The 18,280-nt window shown below is 41.1% G+C and overlaps 3 protein-coding genes across 4 annotated transcripts; 2 read left to right on the top strand and 1 right to left on the bottom strand.

Moving 5' to 3' along the window:
• Window positions 1-297: 297 nt before the first annotated feature.
• On the top strand, window positions 298-8,077 carry ctsf (cathepsin F). Its single transcript, XM_071540528.1, has 14 exons — window positions 298-680; window positions 1,720-1,830; window positions 2,503-2,584; window positions 3,060-3,121; window positions 3,267-3,339; window positions 4,079-4,192; window positions 4,325-4,473; window positions 4,693-4,789; window positions 4,939-5,019; window positions 5,536-5,655; window positions 6,085-6,149; window positions 6,368-6,458; window positions 6,810-6,868; window positions 7,316-8,077. The coding sequence occupies exons 1-14, from the start codon at window positions 432-434 to the stop codon at window positions 7,388-7,390; spliced, it is 1,428 nt and encodes a 475-aa protein (XP_071396629.1). The 5' UTR covers window positions 298-431; the 3' UTR covers window positions 7,391-8,077.
• An 875-nt stretch (window positions 8,078-8,952) lies between these two features.
• On the top strand, window positions 8,953-11,985 carry eif1ad (eukaryotic translation initiation factor 1A domain containing). 2 transcript variants are annotated; one of them, XM_071540530.1, is made up of 5 exons: window positions 8,953-9,100; window positions 9,531-9,671; window positions 9,816-9,924; window positions 10,872-10,980; window positions 11,147-11,985. In XM_071540530.1, exons 2-5 carry the CDS (start codon window positions 9,585-9,587, stop codon window positions 11,379-11,381), a joined length of 540 nt encoding a protein of 179 aa, XP_071396631.1. In that variant the 5' UTR covers window positions 8,953-9,100; window positions 9,531-9,584; the 3' UTR covers window positions 11,382-11,985. The 2 variants fall into 2 exon arrangements, with proteins under 2 accessions (XP_071396631.1, XP_071396632.1); XM_071540531.1 differs by having other exon boundaries at window positions 9,086-9,100; window positions 9,553-9,671.
• A 1,388-nt stretch (window positions 11,986-13,373) lies between these two features.
• LOC139661944 (N-acetyllactosaminide beta-1,3-N-acetylglucosaminyltransferase 2) lies at window positions 13,374-17,131 on the bottom strand. The gene is made up of 3 exons (XM_071540529.1): window positions 16,705-17,131; window positions 14,309-15,711; window positions 13,374-13,483 (listed from the first exon to the last, which is right to left on the bottom strand). Coding segments are annotated over exons 2-3 (1,401 nt in total). The 5' UTR covers window positions 15,708-15,711; window positions 16,705-17,131; the 3' UTR covers window positions 13,374-13,481.
• Between the last annotated feature and the right edge of the window lie 1,149 nt (window positions 17,132-18,280).

Below are 18,280 nucleotides of genomic sequence, written 5' to 3'. Positions count from 1 at the left end.
TTTAAGGGAAAAAAAACCACCCTCCCTATCATGTATTGACCAGCCTCCCCTGGAAATGATTAGGAGTTGTTCTTCAGCAGCCACTTGACTTTGGAATAGATGATAACCAAGCGTTTTTTCTTTGCAACCTAACTGTATATATACGATTGAATAGTCTATTAACCAGTTATTACGAATTTATGACAACAATACAACTACCTGTGTACAACACTGTGTAACCGTACGGCTCTTGAACACACCCCGCCCCCTGACTCACTATCTCCTCCCACCGCCTCATCCCTGTGTTGTTTGGCAACATTGTGTGTCTGTTGTGTAACGGACTGAGATAACTTGGGATCGATTTGTCAGCTGGGAAAACAAACATCCCGCTTTATATTTGACCGCAGACCGGACATCGATCCCTCTTTCTGCTCGAGCACATCGGGGCAAACATGGACGTCGGATTCGGCCGTTGTCCGGTAATCCTGTGGCTGGCGCTGGCCGCCGTGCTGGGCCCGGTGCTGGGCCTGGGTGAGGACCTGGACCGGCCTCTGTTCGGGCCTCCCGGCTCGCCTATCCGCCTGCCGGAGTCCGACCCGGGGCTGAAGAAGGCCCTGCAGTTCGCCGAGGAGCGCTACAACCTGGGCTCCAACGCCATGCACGTCCGCCGGGTCAGCAAGCTCATCTCCGCCAGCAAGCAGGTAAAACAACACCGCGGCTTTTGAAAATGTGTTTATTTACAGGATTTTATCGTCTCGTTTTGTCATTGTAGGCCCGGCTGGCGAATGCTGAATATATATAACGTTATAACATATCGTAGGTGTGAGTACGTACGTGACTTTTTTTGTAAACAACAGTGAGACTGGGGACCATTTAAAGATGCGTCAAGCTAGCGAGAGAAGGCTAGAATAAGACCGGACGTTAGGCGTTTTTCCTTTAAAATAAAAGGCATATTTAGGTGTACAGAACAACAAAAATCGTAAAAATACATTGTTTTGATTTTCATTTTCTACAGTCACAATAGTGACTATAAAATAAAAGTATAATCTTTATTTTCATGTACGTTAGGCAAAAAGTGCTGCAGCTTGCTCGTCAATACGGGGTTTATTTTGAAAACGTTTACCGGAAGTCATGATATTTATTCTAATAAGCTTGACACTGGTCCCATTTAAATCGCTTCAGCAGTGTTGCATTGCGCTGCCTGACATCAGTGCGCTCCTCTGTGCTGTCCATATGCATCTGGTGTCACGTGACTTTATGGGGCAAAAATAAGCATTCAGATGCTGGAACATGTACTGGACAGTATGCATTCACAAAAAGCATAGTTTGACTGTATGTTATAGTCATACACAGTGATGTAATAGTAATAAAGAGGAGGGTAAACTATGACCCCCACTGGGTGATGATCATAATGCAGAAGAAAACACATGTAAACAGAAATCAATTATGTTTTCAGAAAACCATTAGTTTGGGGGGGGGGGGTTAACTTAAATAAAACGATTTTCTTATCACTGATAAATATCAGTTTGATGTTTTTTAATATGATATATATTATACATTTTCACATTTGAGTCAGGTGGATAAACTGTATTCCACAAATATAGAGCTGGCTCAACTGAGTTTATGTGGATTTACAATGTAAGTCTGAAAAAAACAATCATGCATGTAGAAATTATTTAAAAAGGGCAACATTTTATGTTTGCAAATCAAAAATTTCACCATTGTGTGTGTGTGTTGCAGCTGGTGAAGGGCATCCGCTACACCATCACAGTGGAGCTGAGCAACACTCAGTGTAAGAAGTCTGCCATGCTCCGAACTTGTGACTTCTATCCTGAGCCACACAAACTCAAGGTAGGGTGTGTGTGTGTGTGTGTGTGTGAGAGAGAGAGAGAGAGAGAGATGTCTGCAATATGTTTTCATGACTTCAAAAGTGCTTACTTCACCAGTTCAGAAGTATGTATTAAGATAAAGCATTTTGCTAAATAAATGGGACTGTGTGTGTGTATATTGATGTATTATAGAAGCAGTACAGTCCTGTTTGTTCAGCACTACTGTCACCAGTCATCTGATCTTGTGACTTGGATTTGACTCAGAGTAAACCCCAACATGCAGACATGCATACCTTCACACACACACACACACACGCACACACACATACACTTCTCTTTTTTCTTTGTTTCTTTGTTCCCCTGTTTTAATGACTTAGTGGAAACTTACTCCCAAGAAAACAACCTGAAGATCCAAGCCAAGGAAACAAATGCTCTGACTGACACTATTTCAGTCCTAATGCTGAAGACTTACAAGACAGAAAAAAATGATTATTTTTTCATCTTATTTTATTAACTTGTCAAATTTGATTTAAAACACTTGATACCACTTGCTTATTTCTACTATTTTCTACTACTATGCCATTACCAGCACTCATATATATATATATATGAATGACAATACAATTAGGTTTATACACTGTTGAATATCTCTGTCCCCTGTGTGTGTGTGTGTGTGTGTGTGTGTGTGTTCCAGACGGAGGTGTGTGTGTTCGAAGTTTGGGACATTCCCTGGCAGAGCACCTCGACCCTGCTCAAACAGAAGTGCCAGCCTGCAGGTTTGTTTGCACTGGTTGATCATTTAACAAATTAAATTCAAGGTTTTCAATTGCAGCTGTCCAAAATATAGTTGAATAATGACTAATAGTCACGGTGAATAGTTTCGGTGTCTTGTCTGATGACTGCTGACCTACCAGTCATGTGTTCACCGTCATCCCATGATGCATTGCTCTTTCAGTGATAGCAGTGTCTTCCAGGATGACGGTGGGCCATCACATTGGTTATAACGATGTGATAATAACTTTAGACTTCCATCCAGAAATGAATCCAGATGAGAATATTGGAATTATCTACTACTATTACTATTCTGAAACAGCCTTTAAGATGCTGTATCTCTGCAAATAGTGAATAAATAACTGCATTTAAATGGATTTTTGATATGTTTAGAGACCTAGAACTGTTAGAGATTTTATGTTCATACAGGTGTCATGCACATTGACACATACCTGCTTTTGTTGATGTCTCTCTTATCAGTGGAACCTCAGCAGATAGAGACCAACAAGGTGGAGGATCTATCCACCAACCAGCCAATGGAGGTAAGGATGACCGCATATTGATTGATATGGGTTCAATAACAACATCAGTTCCAACAGTTCAGCTGTTATGTAATCAGTTGAGCTTGAAATTGAGGATACGTTTTGTGTTGTGTGTGTGTCTGTGTGTTTGTCCTTTACCTGGCAGGAGTCTGTGGAGCTGCTGGGCCAGTTCAAAGAGTTCATGGTCAAATACAACAAGGCCTACAGCAGCCAGGAGGGTGAGCGGCTGATGCGTACACACACACACACACACACACACACACACACCCCACATAGCAGAATGTGCAGGAAACCGCTCTATGTACCATGAAACCCTTTATGTACACACCAGCCATTGTGTCCCAGGATAGCTACAGAACAAAACAAAAACATGGGATTGGAGATATGTTTTTTTTCATTTTCTAATTGATTGACACGCCTTTTGTTAGAGGGATGAACAGCATGCCACAGCTAAACATAAATAGTTCATGTTTTGCAAAAATGTTTTAATGCTGTAAAATTCTCTTTGAGGAAACTTGGGAATTAAGTAGACCTACAGTATATGGTGTGTAATGATGGGTTAAAAGTATTATAAAATGTTATTTTACACAGAATAAATAAGAATACTACCAAATCTTGTAGTGTCAAAGTATCCCAAATTAGGGATTAGACAGAATAACTTTGACACAGTTCAACCATAGGATTATGAATAGGATTTTCACACAGGTGCCAAAAAGCAAGTGATAGACAGACAAAGACAGAGGTGTGTCAGGAAAATCAGTTTAAAATATTCTATGGGCTCATCACAGTAAAAACACACACATACACATGAAGAAGGGGCGGCAGGGTGACCAAGTGGGAAATGAAATGTCACAGGTTCAATTCCTGTAACAACCATTTCTCCTGTCAAAGTATCTTTTAATATTATGTGCCAAATGATTTTTTTTAAATGTGTTTATCTGACCTTTGACCCTGCAGAGGCAGACCGTCGTTTGCGTATCTTCCACCAGAACCTGAAGACCGCTGAGAAGATCCAGTCTTTGGACCAGGGCTCCGCCGAGTACGGGGTCACCAAGTTCAGCGACCTCACTGGTGTGTGTGTGTGTGTGTGTGTGTGTGTGTGTGTGTGTGCATCTCTGCTTTTCATGTGTTGCATCAGCTTTGCTTTATAAGATATTATATATGTTACAAGATAGTTTGACTCCCCTCTCTCTCTCTCTCCAGAGGAGGAGTTTCGCTCTACATACCTGAATCCTCTCTTGAGCCAATGGACTCTGCATCGACCAATGAAACCAGCCGCTCCCGCCCGTGGCCCCGCCCCCGCCAGCTGGGATTGGAGGGATCACGGAGCTGTCAGCTCTGTTAAGAACCAGGTAGAGACCTTAATGATGAACAGAGGGAGTTAAGCAAAGGGCAACTGTCTGAAATAGCAAGTCACTAATGAATAAGTTATGTCTAATGCTTATTTGATGCTGATCGGTGTGTGTGTGTGTGTGTGTGTGTGTGCGTGTGTGTGTGCATGTGTGCGTGTGTGCGTGTGTGTGCGTGTGCGTGTGCGTGTGTGTGTGTGTGTGTGTGTGTGTGTGTTGCAGGGCATGTGTGGATCTTGCTGGGCATTTTCTGTCACAGGCAACATTGAAGGCCAATGGTTCCTGAAAAATGGAAGTTTGCTGTCACTGTCTGAACAAGGTAGCACACACACACACACACACACAAATAAACACATACAAACAAAGACAGTAGATACAATAATTCAATAACTTTTTCCTACAGGATGAATTGCACTGTTTACAGATAATTGCCGAAATCTGATTGGTGTATTGGTTTGTCCCTCACAGAGCTGGTGGACTGTGATAGGCTGGACCAGGCGTGCGGAGGCGGGCTGCCGTCAAACGCTTATGAAGCCATTGAGAAGCTGGGTGAGAAAGAACCGGGCGGATGAGAAGTGATGTGACTGAAACAGCCTTTAAGAGATGTACTGAAGCATGTTAGCTAGGTTCCAATCCCTGTCTAATACCCACATTATACATTATACCAACATTATAACACTGGTACCAGCAACACATTAAAGACATGTTGTTATAACAATTTATTTATATCAGTATTCCACAACCTTATTTTTTGGTAAAGGACAAATTCTTGTTTATCAGACCTGCATACACCTAAAAATGGATTTGTGCTCTAAAGCTGCACTAGGCAACTTTGCACTTTGGCGGCCCCAAGTGGCAGTGGGAGGTAACTGCTTGATTTTTTTTAAAGTTTGAAGGACTTTACCCAGAAATCATGTAACATGACGACAGTAAACTGCGCACTCCTGGGATCTAGATGTCTTCTTAGCGGCTGATAGGAGTGGAGATGGTTAAAATAATAATTGTACAAAATGTGGCCTAGTGCAGCTTTAATCTTTGATCTCCGTCCCTCATGCTGTGGTTCAGGAGGTCTGGAGTCGGAGACGGACTACTCCTACACCGGACACAAGCAGGTCTGTGACTTCACCAGCGGCAAGGTGGCCGCCTACATCAACAGCTCAGTGGAGTTGTCCAAAGACGAGAGAGGTGAGCGCAGAGGGAGGAGACGAAGAACAAAGGGAACACAAAGCACTGATCATTTTGTCAGAGGACATTTTTTTTTACTTGACAATAACAAGACAATAACTTGGACAAACAGCAATGACCAGACTGAGATGATTTGTCATTTTCCATCTCAAAGACAAAAATAGTAGGGAGTAATGGATATTGATTTTGCTGGCTTACCTTGAATTGGATTTGGTTTTGTTCTGTTTCCCTTTTAGTGAGATGCACACATACATGGCTTACCTCTCGGCACTAAATATCATGTGTATGTGATGTTTGTATCATGTATACAACTCTTATTGCTGCATATCCTCAGGTATCTAAAGCCTAGGTGATTGGATGTTAAAGACAATGAGAGGATGCTCATGTGATTAAAAAAAAAAGGTCTGATTTTGATTTTCATCCCTTCAGAGATTGCTGCTTGGCTGGCTGAGAACGGACCGGTCTCTGTGGCCCTGAATGCCTTCGCCATGCAGGTAAGAGACAGATGCTGCGCTGAAGTCAGTTTGACAGAATTACATCTCATAAATGAAGAGACAAAAGGAGTTAAACCGCATTTTTTTAAAGGATCATGTTTCTCACTTTTATCTTAAGACCTTCATTTTAGGTTATTGACCAGCCAATTTTCAGTTTCCCAGCATATTTAAGTTTTTCTTCATGCCGTGAGCTAATCATGTATTACTGTCCCGTTCAGTTCTACAGGAAGGGAGTGTCTCACCCCTTGAGGATCTTCTGCAACCCCTGGATGATCGACCACGCCGTGCTGCTGGTGGGATACGGAGAACGTAAGACAGCACACTTCCTCCAGTCGCTCTGAATTAGAGTTTTACATTTTGATTCTTTGTCTCAGCTGCTTTGACAGACAGATATCCAGCTATCAAGCTCTTAAATAACACAACTGTCAGCATAAACTGTCTCGGCACACAAGGACTTCACTGTAGATTGCTGTTCTGTTATTTTATAGCTGGGGGTAAATGTTATGGCCTTGTTGTATTGTGTTACACTGTGCTGTGTTTTTTTAATTAGCTGTAAATCACTTGCCCTCTGCGCCGATCATAACAGAAGTGAACAGATGTTGACATGGCAGCACAGTCTAGTGTGAGTCACGTTCCCACTGTATGGTTGCTCTTCTGCAGGTAAAAATATTCCATTCTGGGCCATCAAAAACAGCTGGGGAGAGGATTACGGGGAGAAGGTAAGAGAGCAGCCTGTCCTTATTAAGACGGTTCACACAGACCTTGGAAATCCCTCGAAAACTGGTGGAAGATTAAACGAGGACTGAAATGTTTTGGGAAAATGAATGGATGGACTTTACATCCTGGGGAAAACCATGATCATGATGGAGGTCCTTGAGTCCTTAAATTTCACAAAAAAAAGACCTTGAAAGTCATTGAATTTGATGTCCAAGTGAATGTGAGAACCCTGTTATTGACTTTGATTGCATGTTTTTCCATTTACCACATACACACACATATAGAAACATTTGACACTTCAGTATATAAATGAAGAAAAATGAAAATAAAGAATGTTATTAGTGGAAATCCATTCAGATACATGGTTGCTTGCTATTTTTATAGAACAGTTGTGTTTTGTTTTTTTTACTCATCCTCTCTCTCCCTCTCTCCCTCTCTCTCTCATACAGGGTTACTACTACCTGTACAGGGGCTCCAATCTGTGCGGCATCAACAAGATGTGCTCATCTGCTGTGGTCAACTAAACCACCAAAACACACACACACACACAAACGCACACATACATACAATATATATATGTACACCACAGCCAACTGACCCCACCGTTACACCACTCACACCACATTTCATCCAGAGTGCATGAAGATAGGGGTCATACACACACACACACACACACACACTAAGTCCTGCTGATGTTACTTTTCATTCAAACCAGATGAGCAGTGTTCCACCTACATACCTCTCACTTCATGTCCAGTTACCAAACATACCAGCTCTGATAAAGCTAGTTTTAAAGTGTTGCTAAGGTTTTATTGTGATTTTAAAGTAGGTGCATTTGTGTTGAATTTATTCCGTTAGGCCGTCAGGTCGCAATACTTGCTGTGTTGTAGGCAGAGTGTTGGTTTTTAACTCATTCATCTCCACAGTAACTGAGCCTGTGTTTGATAAAGGAGATGCACTAACTATACTTGTCTGTTTTCCTGAATGTTCTGTTACCAGTGTTTGTGCTAATAGGATTTTTTGCTAGACTTCCTTGTTATATTGGTCTTTGTGTTACTACATAATGCAACTTCCCTTAACAAAGATGGTCTCCTGGTTCTTACAACAATAGGTTCTGCAAGGGTTTTCCTGGGTTGTAAAAGACTGGTTTTATGATTTGTAATAATTGCTGTAATGCAGTGGGAATGAAGGTTGAATAAAAAAGCACAGAATCCTATCCTTTATATACTGTGTTCTTCCTTTCTTTGAGCGCACTCTTCATACACCAGGGGGTAAATTAGGAGGGTTTTAACTATGTGATGAAACTACTGAATAAGAATGCAGCATTGTATTGAATACATATTGGCCTTTGCCATAAACTACAACAAACATCAAATCTGCAAGTATGATTTCTTAAGAAGCAGTAGCCTATTGAAATTTCAGGGAAAAACAGATTTTTTTATTTTAACATGTTGATATCATGGTGGGTCTCAGTTGTAGCCTACTCTAGTCTGTTGATAAATAATTTGCTAATTTCATCAACCTGAATGTATGAATGACCATCGACCTAAACAGCTGAAAATATCAGAACTGACATTTAGAATGAAAAGCTTAATTTTTACCTGTAGTGGTCTAAAACCACTGTAGTCCGTGCAAAAAAACAACCGTTTTTTTCAAACGCTAATGATCTTGAATGGTACTCAGATTGAGAGACGAAAAACTCTACTTCCCATAACAGAGCGCTGCTGCTAGGGAAGCAAAAATAGCTGTTAAGCTGGAAGTTATTCGCAGAAACAAAAACATCTGGTTTTGCAATTTTACCTTCAAAATAAAAACGGCAGATAGCCACAAACATTAAGCTGTGCACAGAAGTACAAAAGACAAATATTTGGGTAATTTATTTATACCGAGTGGCTGTGAAAGTTGATTGCTAGAGCCAACTTCATTATCTTAAATGCCACGTGTGCCCATAATACAAGGTCTATAAATATAAGCAAGATACGGAAAATATTTTGGAATACAATGACTTTTATTTTGAAAAGTTCAGACCAGTTTCACATCGGAAGTCTTTCGGTGTGAGTATTTCGGTCTTTTAGCTTGACACTGATAGATAGAGCGAGCACATGAGGTTGTGGTGTACGCACATTAAATATCCAAACTTGTCTTTTTCCTGAGTTCATTTATAGCTTTCGTCAAACTACCAAGAAGCTTATTCTGCTTCAAAGAGACACAATAACCCGTTTCTGTCTTTCAAGGTAGTTATCTAACTTGATAAAGTGGACATGTGTTGTGCTACGTTGTTGGCTAGCTAGCTAAACTTGTGGTAGCAACTGACCAGCTATTTGCTAACTATTAACATAAAAGCTAATTTGAGGAAACGTGAGTTACGGTTATCTGTCCAGCCACTAGGCTACTGTGACAAATCACAGAATATGAGTTAAACTGATAAGGTAGAGTTGCTAGCTGGGCTAACTTCTCTGAGATAAGTGTTAAACTCAGCTGTAATGTTTGGGTATTAATTTCAAGTGACTGACTTGGCGACTGTGTTGATTTTGGTCATTACGTTTTCACTTTAGCTAGCTTAAGATAATTCTCCAGTCTTTATGAACTGCAGTACTTCCTATCAACACTAACGACACAGTGACTAGCAGGCTGTCCTGTGTACAGACTTTGACCAGGTGTCAGCCTTGCGCTCTTCTTTTCTCAGCTGGCGAAGGAAACTGCAGCCCAACATCTACAATGTCACAGGCCACCAAACGCAAACATGTTGTCAAGGAGGTTCTTGGAGACTTTGTCACACCTACAGAAAACCAGCAGATCGTGAAGGTTAGCTGTGTATGGACTTTACTGTAGGAAACATCAAATGGCTGCTGTATAAACGACCACTGACCCTTAGGCACAGTACAGAAAACAAGAAGGCAGTGTCATTTCTCTGACTCCCTCTCTCCATCTTTGCCTGTGCACCTGTAGGTCACCGGTAGCCGTGGCAACAACCTCCATGAGACTGTCACCGCTCAGGGTGAGACCTTCCTGGTGAGCATGCCCACCAAGTTCCGCAAGAACATCTGGATCAAGAGAGGTAAGTGATGTTGTAGGATGGTTAGATTAAAAACAACTGTGGAATATTAGTTTAACAGAGAGTAGAGTATTTTTGTAATAGATGAACCAACACAAACATTTAAAAACTTGAGCATCCTGCCTTGTTCATAATGATGTGTCGCTGGTTTAGAGCAAGGGAGGGAATACCAACATGGTTGTTAATAACCTTTTAATAATCTTTTTCCACATCGCTGCTGGACCATACATCAATTATGGTGTATAACTGATATAACTTACTTTTATCTTAAAAATATGTGTTATTTATGCAATATTGATTTATTTTCAGGATACTGTGAAATTATATAGATAAATATAGGTAATAAAAATCATAATAAAAACATTATTATTACTAAGGATCTGCATGAATAATACATTCATCTGCTGATCACATTGCTCAAGCTGGTCAAATGAAACAAGTTCCCAGCATGGCGTTGCAGTGTGCCCTGCCTTGAGCAGACGTTATTTTTGGGGAGAAGTGCTGCATTTAAGCTGCACACAAGATGGAGCCATTTAGGTTACTGCAGGGAGCATTTTCACATAGACCAGCACCCAAGAAGAGGAAAAGGAGCAAAACTTACAGCTGTTTTGTGTGAGTTTTTCACTCATATATATGTATGTATGTATTGTACAATATACAATACCAGTAGGAGTTCTGTGCTAAATCAGAATTAGAAAATGTGTGAATGTTAGGATGAAGGTAGTTGTACATATCTCATTTCTTGATGAAGATGTTAAGCACTAAAACATTCTCCTTAGTGATGTGTGCAACTGGAGGATAGGCCTTTTTCATTACATATGGAAATGCACTACAAGCATTGTCAGCCTTATATTCTTTACTTTTCATAGGTGTACCAATATTTATTGCAATTTTTGTGTTTTTGTTTGCTGTTGTTTTTGTTCAAACTGCCTCCGCTTTCTGACCCCAAGGCGACTATGTGATTGTGGATCCTATTGAGGAGGGAGAGAAAGTGAAGGCAGAGATCAGCGTCATTCTCTATAAAGACCACATCCAGCACCTGCAAAAACTAACACTCTGGTGAGTAGGAACACACACACACACACACGCACACACACACACGTACTTGTACAAACACAACATAACTAACCCTAACCCTATCAAAGTTGCCTCTACAGGACACACCACAAAAGCCTCTACTAACCAGCGTTGTTTTGTCGATGTGATTTTCCTTTGCTTCCTGCAGGCCAGAGGGCTTCACAGAGGAGCCGGAGAAGACAGACAGAGAGCAGGAAAAGGGAGACAAGCGGGGGGAGAAAGACGAGGAAGAGGAAGGTAGCGAATCTGAGGATGATGAGAGCGACCTCTTTGTTAACACCAACCGCTGTAACTACCACTACAGCGAGAGCGAGGAGGAGGAGAGCGAGGACGAAGACGAGGACAAAGAGGCAGAAGAGGGAAGGACAGAAAAAGGCTCCTAGTGGGAGCGTTCAGGACACGGACAATCAGAGCGGGAGTTGTGGAAATCATCTGACACTGTGCCGTTATCGCTGTTGGAGTTGATGCTGAATCGAAATCACGGTCCTCCGCCTTCACTTTGATGTAACAGCCCCCCTCTGCAGCTGTTGTACGGCAGCCTATCAGGGACATTAAATGGCATGAGTGAATGGGCACGTTGTCCCTCTGAGTTTCGCCCAATCTTGATGCTGACGTTTTTTTTTTGCGGGGGTTATCGCTGACTTAAAAACTAGCAATCTCTTGACTTCTCCTTCTTGACTCCTGCACATGAGCAAAATAACTCCTGCTCATAAAATCCAGGACAATTCCCACACTCTTGTTGAACACATATTACTAACTCAGGCATGTCTATATACTGCACACCTCACTATATATTACCACACATTTCTTATGTAACCGGACATGATGTTTTAGCACAGTGGCTCTTCCTTGCATCTGCATAACAAAATAAGTACAATTTGTGCAGGGAAACGTTTACTTAAAAGGCAATATCCAGTCATCCCATTTCCAAGGATAACAGATTTAAAGTAAGCATGGCATCACCCAAAACAGTTATTCCCATAGATTAGCAGTCAGTATTTAATGCAGATAATGAAGCCTGTTCAGCAACAGATAGCTGTAGGCACCAAAACCAGTTTCACAGGAACTTTTCAAGTCATAGTTATTTTCCCCCTGTGGCATTTTCACATACTTCAACAATGATGGAACTTCAACTTGGTACGACAACATTCATATAGGACAGTACAGAGTGTTTACTTCTGTTACTTTTACAAAGGGTTTTGTGTAGGACTGCATCTATCAATTATTTTGATTATCAATCACTTTTTCAATTCATAATTTAGTCTGTAAAACTTCAAAAATAATGACAAATGGCCATCACAGCCCAAAGTGATTCTTCAAATTGCTTACATAGTCTGACCAGCAGACAAAAAATCCAAAGTATTCATTTTATAATGACATGAAACGGAGGAAAGCAGCAAATCTTAGCATTTGTGAAGCTGTAACCAGCAAATTTTGGTATTTTTACTTGATCAATTACTAAAATGATTAATTATCAAAATTATATTTGATAGTCGATCGACTTATCGATTGATCATCTAATTGTTTCAGCACAAGTTTTGTATTTTAGGAAGCCCGTAATTCTGTAAACTAACGTTTCTGGTCAAATTATTTCTGAGAACTTTGTAAGAAAGCATGCATGCTTTTTTGAAAAGGTCTTTTAAGGGAAATGTTCTGGTTCCCTGTTTACTTTGACAAACATTGTCATCATATGCTATCAGGATTCTGCTGCCAGTTTCTTAAAAACTGAAACAAATTCCCAAAAGGTTTTTGGATGTTTGGAAACAAGTCATCAATAAAATAAGCTACTTAAAATCTCAAATCCTCCCTTTAAAATTGAACTGTATCTCTCATACAATATGTAGTCCATTAAATAGCAATTTCAGTTATAAATTGATAATATATCTGTAAAACCATAACACGTTGTGTTTAGAACAATAAAAGCAATTCAATTTAAATTAAGGGGTTACAGATAAAGGTAACAGAGGTTACAGATAAAACAGGTAAACTAAAATAATACTAATAAAAGTGTAGCACAAGTGTGTGTAGTGGAGTTGGTGGACAGTTCATAGTTGAGTATTGGTAAGGATTGCATTTAAAGTCTCTCTTCAAAGTCTGTTTGCTGAGCAGTAGCCAGGTTAGGGCCTATCAACAGTGACGCACTCATCCCACTCCTCCAAATGGTTTGGATCTCAGGATTTTACCCTTGTGCTCAGTGGAAACGACCTCTTTCTGCTCTGTCACAGAATCTGGACACCACAAACTTCAGCTCTTGACCTGCGATACCAGCAGGTCTCTGGAGGTCCACCTGGTGTCTTTTGGGAAAGACAGTTTGGAGAAGTCTGGTGAGCTTGTTTTCATTGGCTAACCCTGTAGCATCAGGTAGAGAGTGGGCTTTCTCTGGGAGTGCATTATGCACTTGACCGGGAGGATTTCATTTGTCACCATCCATGTCAGGCAGAAAGGGATAGTTCACATTGTGCACTGGACTCACTGGTTTGTGCTCCTGCCCAAAGAGAAAGAGATTAGCTATTACAATTCCTCCTACCCTAAGTTGAAATGCGTTAAAGGTCCTGCATTATTCAGTTTTCATGATTTTGTTTTCAAATGCACCATGTCTCAGGGTAAGCAGGGTAATGTTCTTCATGATATTTTGCAAATCAATGTAGTTCAGTTAAAAGGGAATACATTGAATGAATTTGCTCACAGGCAGAACTAACACAATACTGGACCCTGATTGGCCGACAGCAGCAGCTCCTTTAATTCAAATGAGGTAAACCTGCTGAGTTGAGGCTTTCTAGTTCAAATGCTGCAAACTGGCCTGACTGGAAGGATTTCAGTAATTCTTTAGTGAGTTGAGCCAATCAGGATCAAGTGAAGTTGTGATGCGTTGACTAGTTTGTCTGAAACTTTTTTTTTTTTTTTAAATGCAATAACTTTAAATTCAACCACTCAAGCAAGAATAAAATCTTACAAAGTCCACATGAAATATCGTTATGTGTATAAATTGAGGAAAATTTGAATTGCCGTAATAGGCCCCCTGTAAAACTTGAAAGTTAAAGTGTGTATGCCGTTGGCAGGTTGAAAAACTCAAAGGTTTTCACATCTGCATTGTTTGGTGCAATTGAATAGAACCCTGGAGCATTTACGCCTCTAAATAAATAAATGCAGACTCAAATAATTTTCTCAACTGAACAACTAGTGTCACCTATACACACACCTAATGTTGATAGAAGTTTACTGAAATGTTTCCAGTCAAAATCTAAAATGGCAATCAATCTTCAATAGACATTTTGACAATTTGAGAATGGATCAACTGGGATAGCCTTACAATTTTTCTTATTATTTGCATTCCTCAGAGTCGCATTCCAACACTCAGCCTGTGTCTCGTTTAGCCCTGCCCACAACTTAAGAACCTGTGAGGGTCTTCGTTTGTGGACCACTAAGATTGTGTGGTAGGCACATGGCTCCTCCTCTTCCTTTTCAGGAAAGTCAAAGGTCAGAAAAGCAGGGTTGTGGGTGGGGTAGGCGTTCAACCTAACCATACACATCCCCACGAAAACGTCGTCAATGGGGAACAGGTGAACCCTTTTAGATATGTGGTTTAGACGTTTGGTCAGCAGGCCCGAATACACTACCCCTCCCCCGCCTGCGTATGCAGGATAAAGGCCCTTATAGAAGCTATCTGGCACAAAGTATTTGGATTTGTTCACTCTGTTAGGTATGGCTGCACCGATCACATCTCCGACCATGAAGTCTCGCATGACACTGTGTGCTTTTGGCTTCTGCAGTTGATCCTGGAGGTAGTCTATCATGGCCGGGGTGTTGACAAAGATATCATCATCTCCCTTAAAGACGAAGCGTGTCCGACCGCAGAGGCGTGAGAACCAGTCCCAAAAGAGCACGTCTTTCAAGGTGAGGTTGAAGAAGGAATCTCTGAAGTCCCACTGGAGAATGTCTCCATAATGCTTACTCTCCAGGAACAGTAACTCAGAGATGTCCACTCCCAGCTCCTTGTGGTTCTCTTTGCCAAGCAGGAACACCCTGCGGACGTATCCTCCGCCTTCTCTTTCCGAACCTTCTCCTTCTCCTCCTCTGTTCCTCTTATGTCCTGCCACCCACCCCGCCTGGCCCCAGGACTGACGGATTGCCTGCCGATTCTCAAAGTTCATCCCTGTTGTCTTGATGGCTAGGAGAAGCAAGGGGGGCTCCTTCTCTTCCTTTGCCCCAGCTCCACATGTCATATTCGGCTGGATGAGGATGGGGTAATCTCTTTGGTGCATGTGGCTCACAAATTCGAGCATCCGCTGTGGCAGATTGGCAAACTTGCTCATGCTGGTGTCCAAGTCTCCAACTGTAGAGAAACTTTGCCCCAATAGGGACTCATACATGGGGTTAAGTCTTTTATATTTCCTCTTGGGACTCAGGATGGGGTTGTAATAGCGGTCGATGGCCAGCTGGAGCTCATTCCAAACCGCGCCCCTGTGCGGGTGGAGGTCCCAGAAGGTTTTAGGCAGTGGGGCCAAGAAGTTGGTTCTGTAAGTTCCTGAGGCGATGAAGTGGGTTATTTCAGCTCCGCGTAGCAGCATTGCAGTACCACTCGTGCTTGTTGTAACCGTCATGTTGAAGCACACCATCAGAGTGATGTAGGTGAAAAGCAGGACCATGAGGATGCATGGAGCGCACAGGCACATCAACACGTTCCTCCAGCGACAGTAGCACCGTGCCATTCAGCTGGAGGAGCAGAATAGTTAGTTAATTTTGATATTTCTTAAAAGACATGCCATTCATGTATGTCTAAAAACAGGCTGGCCCAAGAAAGCCATTGGTGTAACAGAGGCACAATGGTGGGACCAACAACAACAGCTATTGTCATTGAATGTCAAAACAGAGAACCAGAGAACTAACGTCAAATGCACTATGCGCCATCTTCTCAAAGCCCAGAGATAGTGAGCATGAGAGTGTGAACATGGTCGGAGAGGTCAAGTTATAGAATGAAACAAGTAGAAATGTCAGGAGAAAGCATGAGCAGAGTAAATGGAAAAAGAGAGAGAGCAAGAATTGAGAGGGGAAAAGTGAGCAAGAGTGAGTAGGGACAAAGGAGAGAATGAGGCTACATCTGATAGAAAAGGGAGAGAGAGAAGGGAGGGGGAAGAGAGAGTATGAGAGCCAGAATATTTACTGTTTGAAAAGGAGTGGTTGCCAGAGGAAATACAATTATATTAGAGCAGAAATTAATGCATTCTACATCAGTAAGATGTTACAAATGTAACACTTGTAACAACGCATTATGTAATAACACCGCATTATGTAATAACTCGACAAAATGTAATCAATTTTCACTTCATTATGTAATAACACCCGCATTTTGTAATAATCTGCCGCATTTTGTAATACACAGCCTGAATGCAATATGTAATAAATTTCCCCGCATTTTGTAATAAATTATTACATATAGATAGATATTGCATTCAGGCTGTGTATTACAAAATCCCGCAGATTATTACAAAATGCGGGTGTTATTACATAATGAATTGAAAATGTATTACATTTTGTCGAGTTATTAACACCCCATAACATTAAATAAAATCTAAACCTATCATCTCATCAACTCATCAGTCATCTTAATAACCTTACTTATACACATGGAGTCATTTGAAATAATTAAATCGACTACTTTTAGAGTGTTGAAATAGAAATAAGGAGTCAGCAGTTCTTTTTGCTTACCCTTTTGTTAATTGCAGGTTCCCTCATTCACTGAATAGTTATCTGTTTTGACAAGCAAAGTCAATTGACCATGCTAGTAATCTTACATCTACGTTGGCTCAATTCGCAGTAAAAAAGAAAGTAAATAAGAAATCCTTCCCAACGTAAAAACAAAAATGTAGTCCAGAGAATCAGTCTTGCCTAAACTCATTTGTCCTGGTGACACTTTCTGGAGAGTGGGGGCCTCTGTCTCGGATGAGACTGAACACTGAAGAATTTGCATACAGAGAAACTTACACAGAGACAAGACACACTGACAGTCAGGTGCACAAAGGAAACACCCACTGTTGAATGAGAGAGCAAACAAGAAAGACAGACTCATTAGCAATCAATGAGAGTGTCTGGTGTATTAATTCTAACAAAGGACACTCAGTCTGCAAGTTGTATAAGAGAGATCCTAAATGTTTTCAAGATCAAGATACATTGCATTTGCATTTATGACATAAAACTACCTAATACCCTTTAGTTATTCATTCCTCACTGGAATTGTGAGGAGAACAACTGTACATTTTACAAAACTGAATTTTCTATTGAAACATTTGTAACTGTAAAATGTCAACCTAGGTCCATCTTGTTCAAACACAATGGCGGAGTGAAAGCTGTGACGAAAGGATCCAGCAGCCCAGTGACACCTTTATCTCTCAAACACAGATCAATAGCTTATCAGGCTGATCTTTTCCCTTCAGTTTCTATACAATGTAACATAAGCGAAACACACTTAAAAGAATACCTCCACTCCCAACCCATCCAGCCACCACTTATCAGGTTAAACAGGAAATACAAGAACGGGCATCATCTCATCTGCCTGCAATGCCTGAAGTGCATCTGGCATCCTGCAACCTTTTGTGTTGCAACAGTATGATTTAATCCCCTTGGAAATAGCTGTCTCTGTGAGTTGGATTGCAGCTGTGGTTAGCTGAAAGTGGAAAAGCCTACATTTGACCCTAAAGGATCAAATCCTGATCCTGTAAAATGGAGTTGGAAGCCTCAATTTAGCCCCTGGGAAACATGTGACACTGTACATGCATCAAAAACAGTGACATTATGTTGGGATTTTTCTTTTCTTTCTGTATCGAGTGAAGACTTTGAGATTTCAGAGGCCAGACGTTCACCAGAGGGTTAATGGTTTAAATCCCAGGTACAGATATTGACCACATAGTACATGTTTAAGTGGTTCAAGGGCAGTAGAGCCACGCTGACATCACTGTGAACATGCATATATATGTAGGCATTTGGTTATTGGGAAGCATGAATAGTGTGTGTGTATGTGTGAGTCTGTGTGTGTACATCTGTGTCTCTATCAGTGTGCCAGATCACAGTTTGTCTTTGATTAGTCATAAGATAAAATCAAATATTCATGCTTATTAGGAATTAAAATGCAACCACACTCTTCCAGCAGCCGTGCTAATTGATACAAGAAACGTCAACAGATTATCATCTGCTATTACACAAGTTGCTGTCACATTTAAAGCTGTAATACATTGTTTGTGGGTGTGGGTGTGTGGTTCCCAGTTTCTATCCCTTTACCCAGTAGTCG

This window comes from Centroberyx affinis, unplaced genomic scaffold (assembly GCF_046629955.1).
Source record: "Centroberyx affinis isolate AG114_WGS23_722 - 3 ecotype Tasmania unplaced genomic scaffold, CSIRO-AGI_Caff_v1 ptg003667l_1, whole genome shotgun sequence".
In the NCBI taxonomy this organism is placed as follows: Eukaryota; Metazoa; Chordata; class Actinopteri; order Beryciformes; family Berycidae; genus Centroberyx; species Centroberyx affinis.
This window is presented reverse-complemented; position numbering and strand designations above follow the sequence as displayed.

Excerpts from the sequence above, each read along its gene's own strand:
- ctsf (XM_071540528.1), top strand. The coding sequence starts at position 432 with ATGGACGTCGGATTCGGCCGTTGTCCGGTAATCCTGTGGCTGGCGCTG. Across the intron at positions 4,474-4,692 it reads TCAGCTCTGTTAAGAACCAG|GGCATGTGTGGATCTTGCTG; the intron begins GTAGAGACCTTA and ends TGTGTGTTGCAG. Across the intron at positions 6,869-7,315 it reads GAGAGGATTACGGGGAGAAG|GGTTACTACTACCTGTACAG; the intron begins GTAAGAGAGCAG and ends TCTCTCATACAG.
- LOC139661944 (XM_071540529.1), bottom strand. The coding sequence starts at position 15,707 with ATGGCACGGTGCTACTGTCGCTGGAGGAACGTGTTGATGTGCCTGTGC.
- eif1ad (XM_071540530.1), top strand. The coding sequence starts at position 9,585 with ATGTCACAGGCCACCAAACGCAAACATGTTGTCAAGGAGGTTCTTGGA. Across the intron at positions 9,672-9,815 it reads AAAACCAGCAGATCGTGAAG|GTCACCGGTAGCCGTGGCAA; the intron begins GTTAGCTGTGTA and ends GTGCACCTGTAG. Across the intron at positions 9,925-10,871 it reads GAACATCTGGATCAAGAGAG|GCGACTATGTGATTGTGGAT; the intron begins GTAAGTGATGTT and ends TCTGACCCCAAG.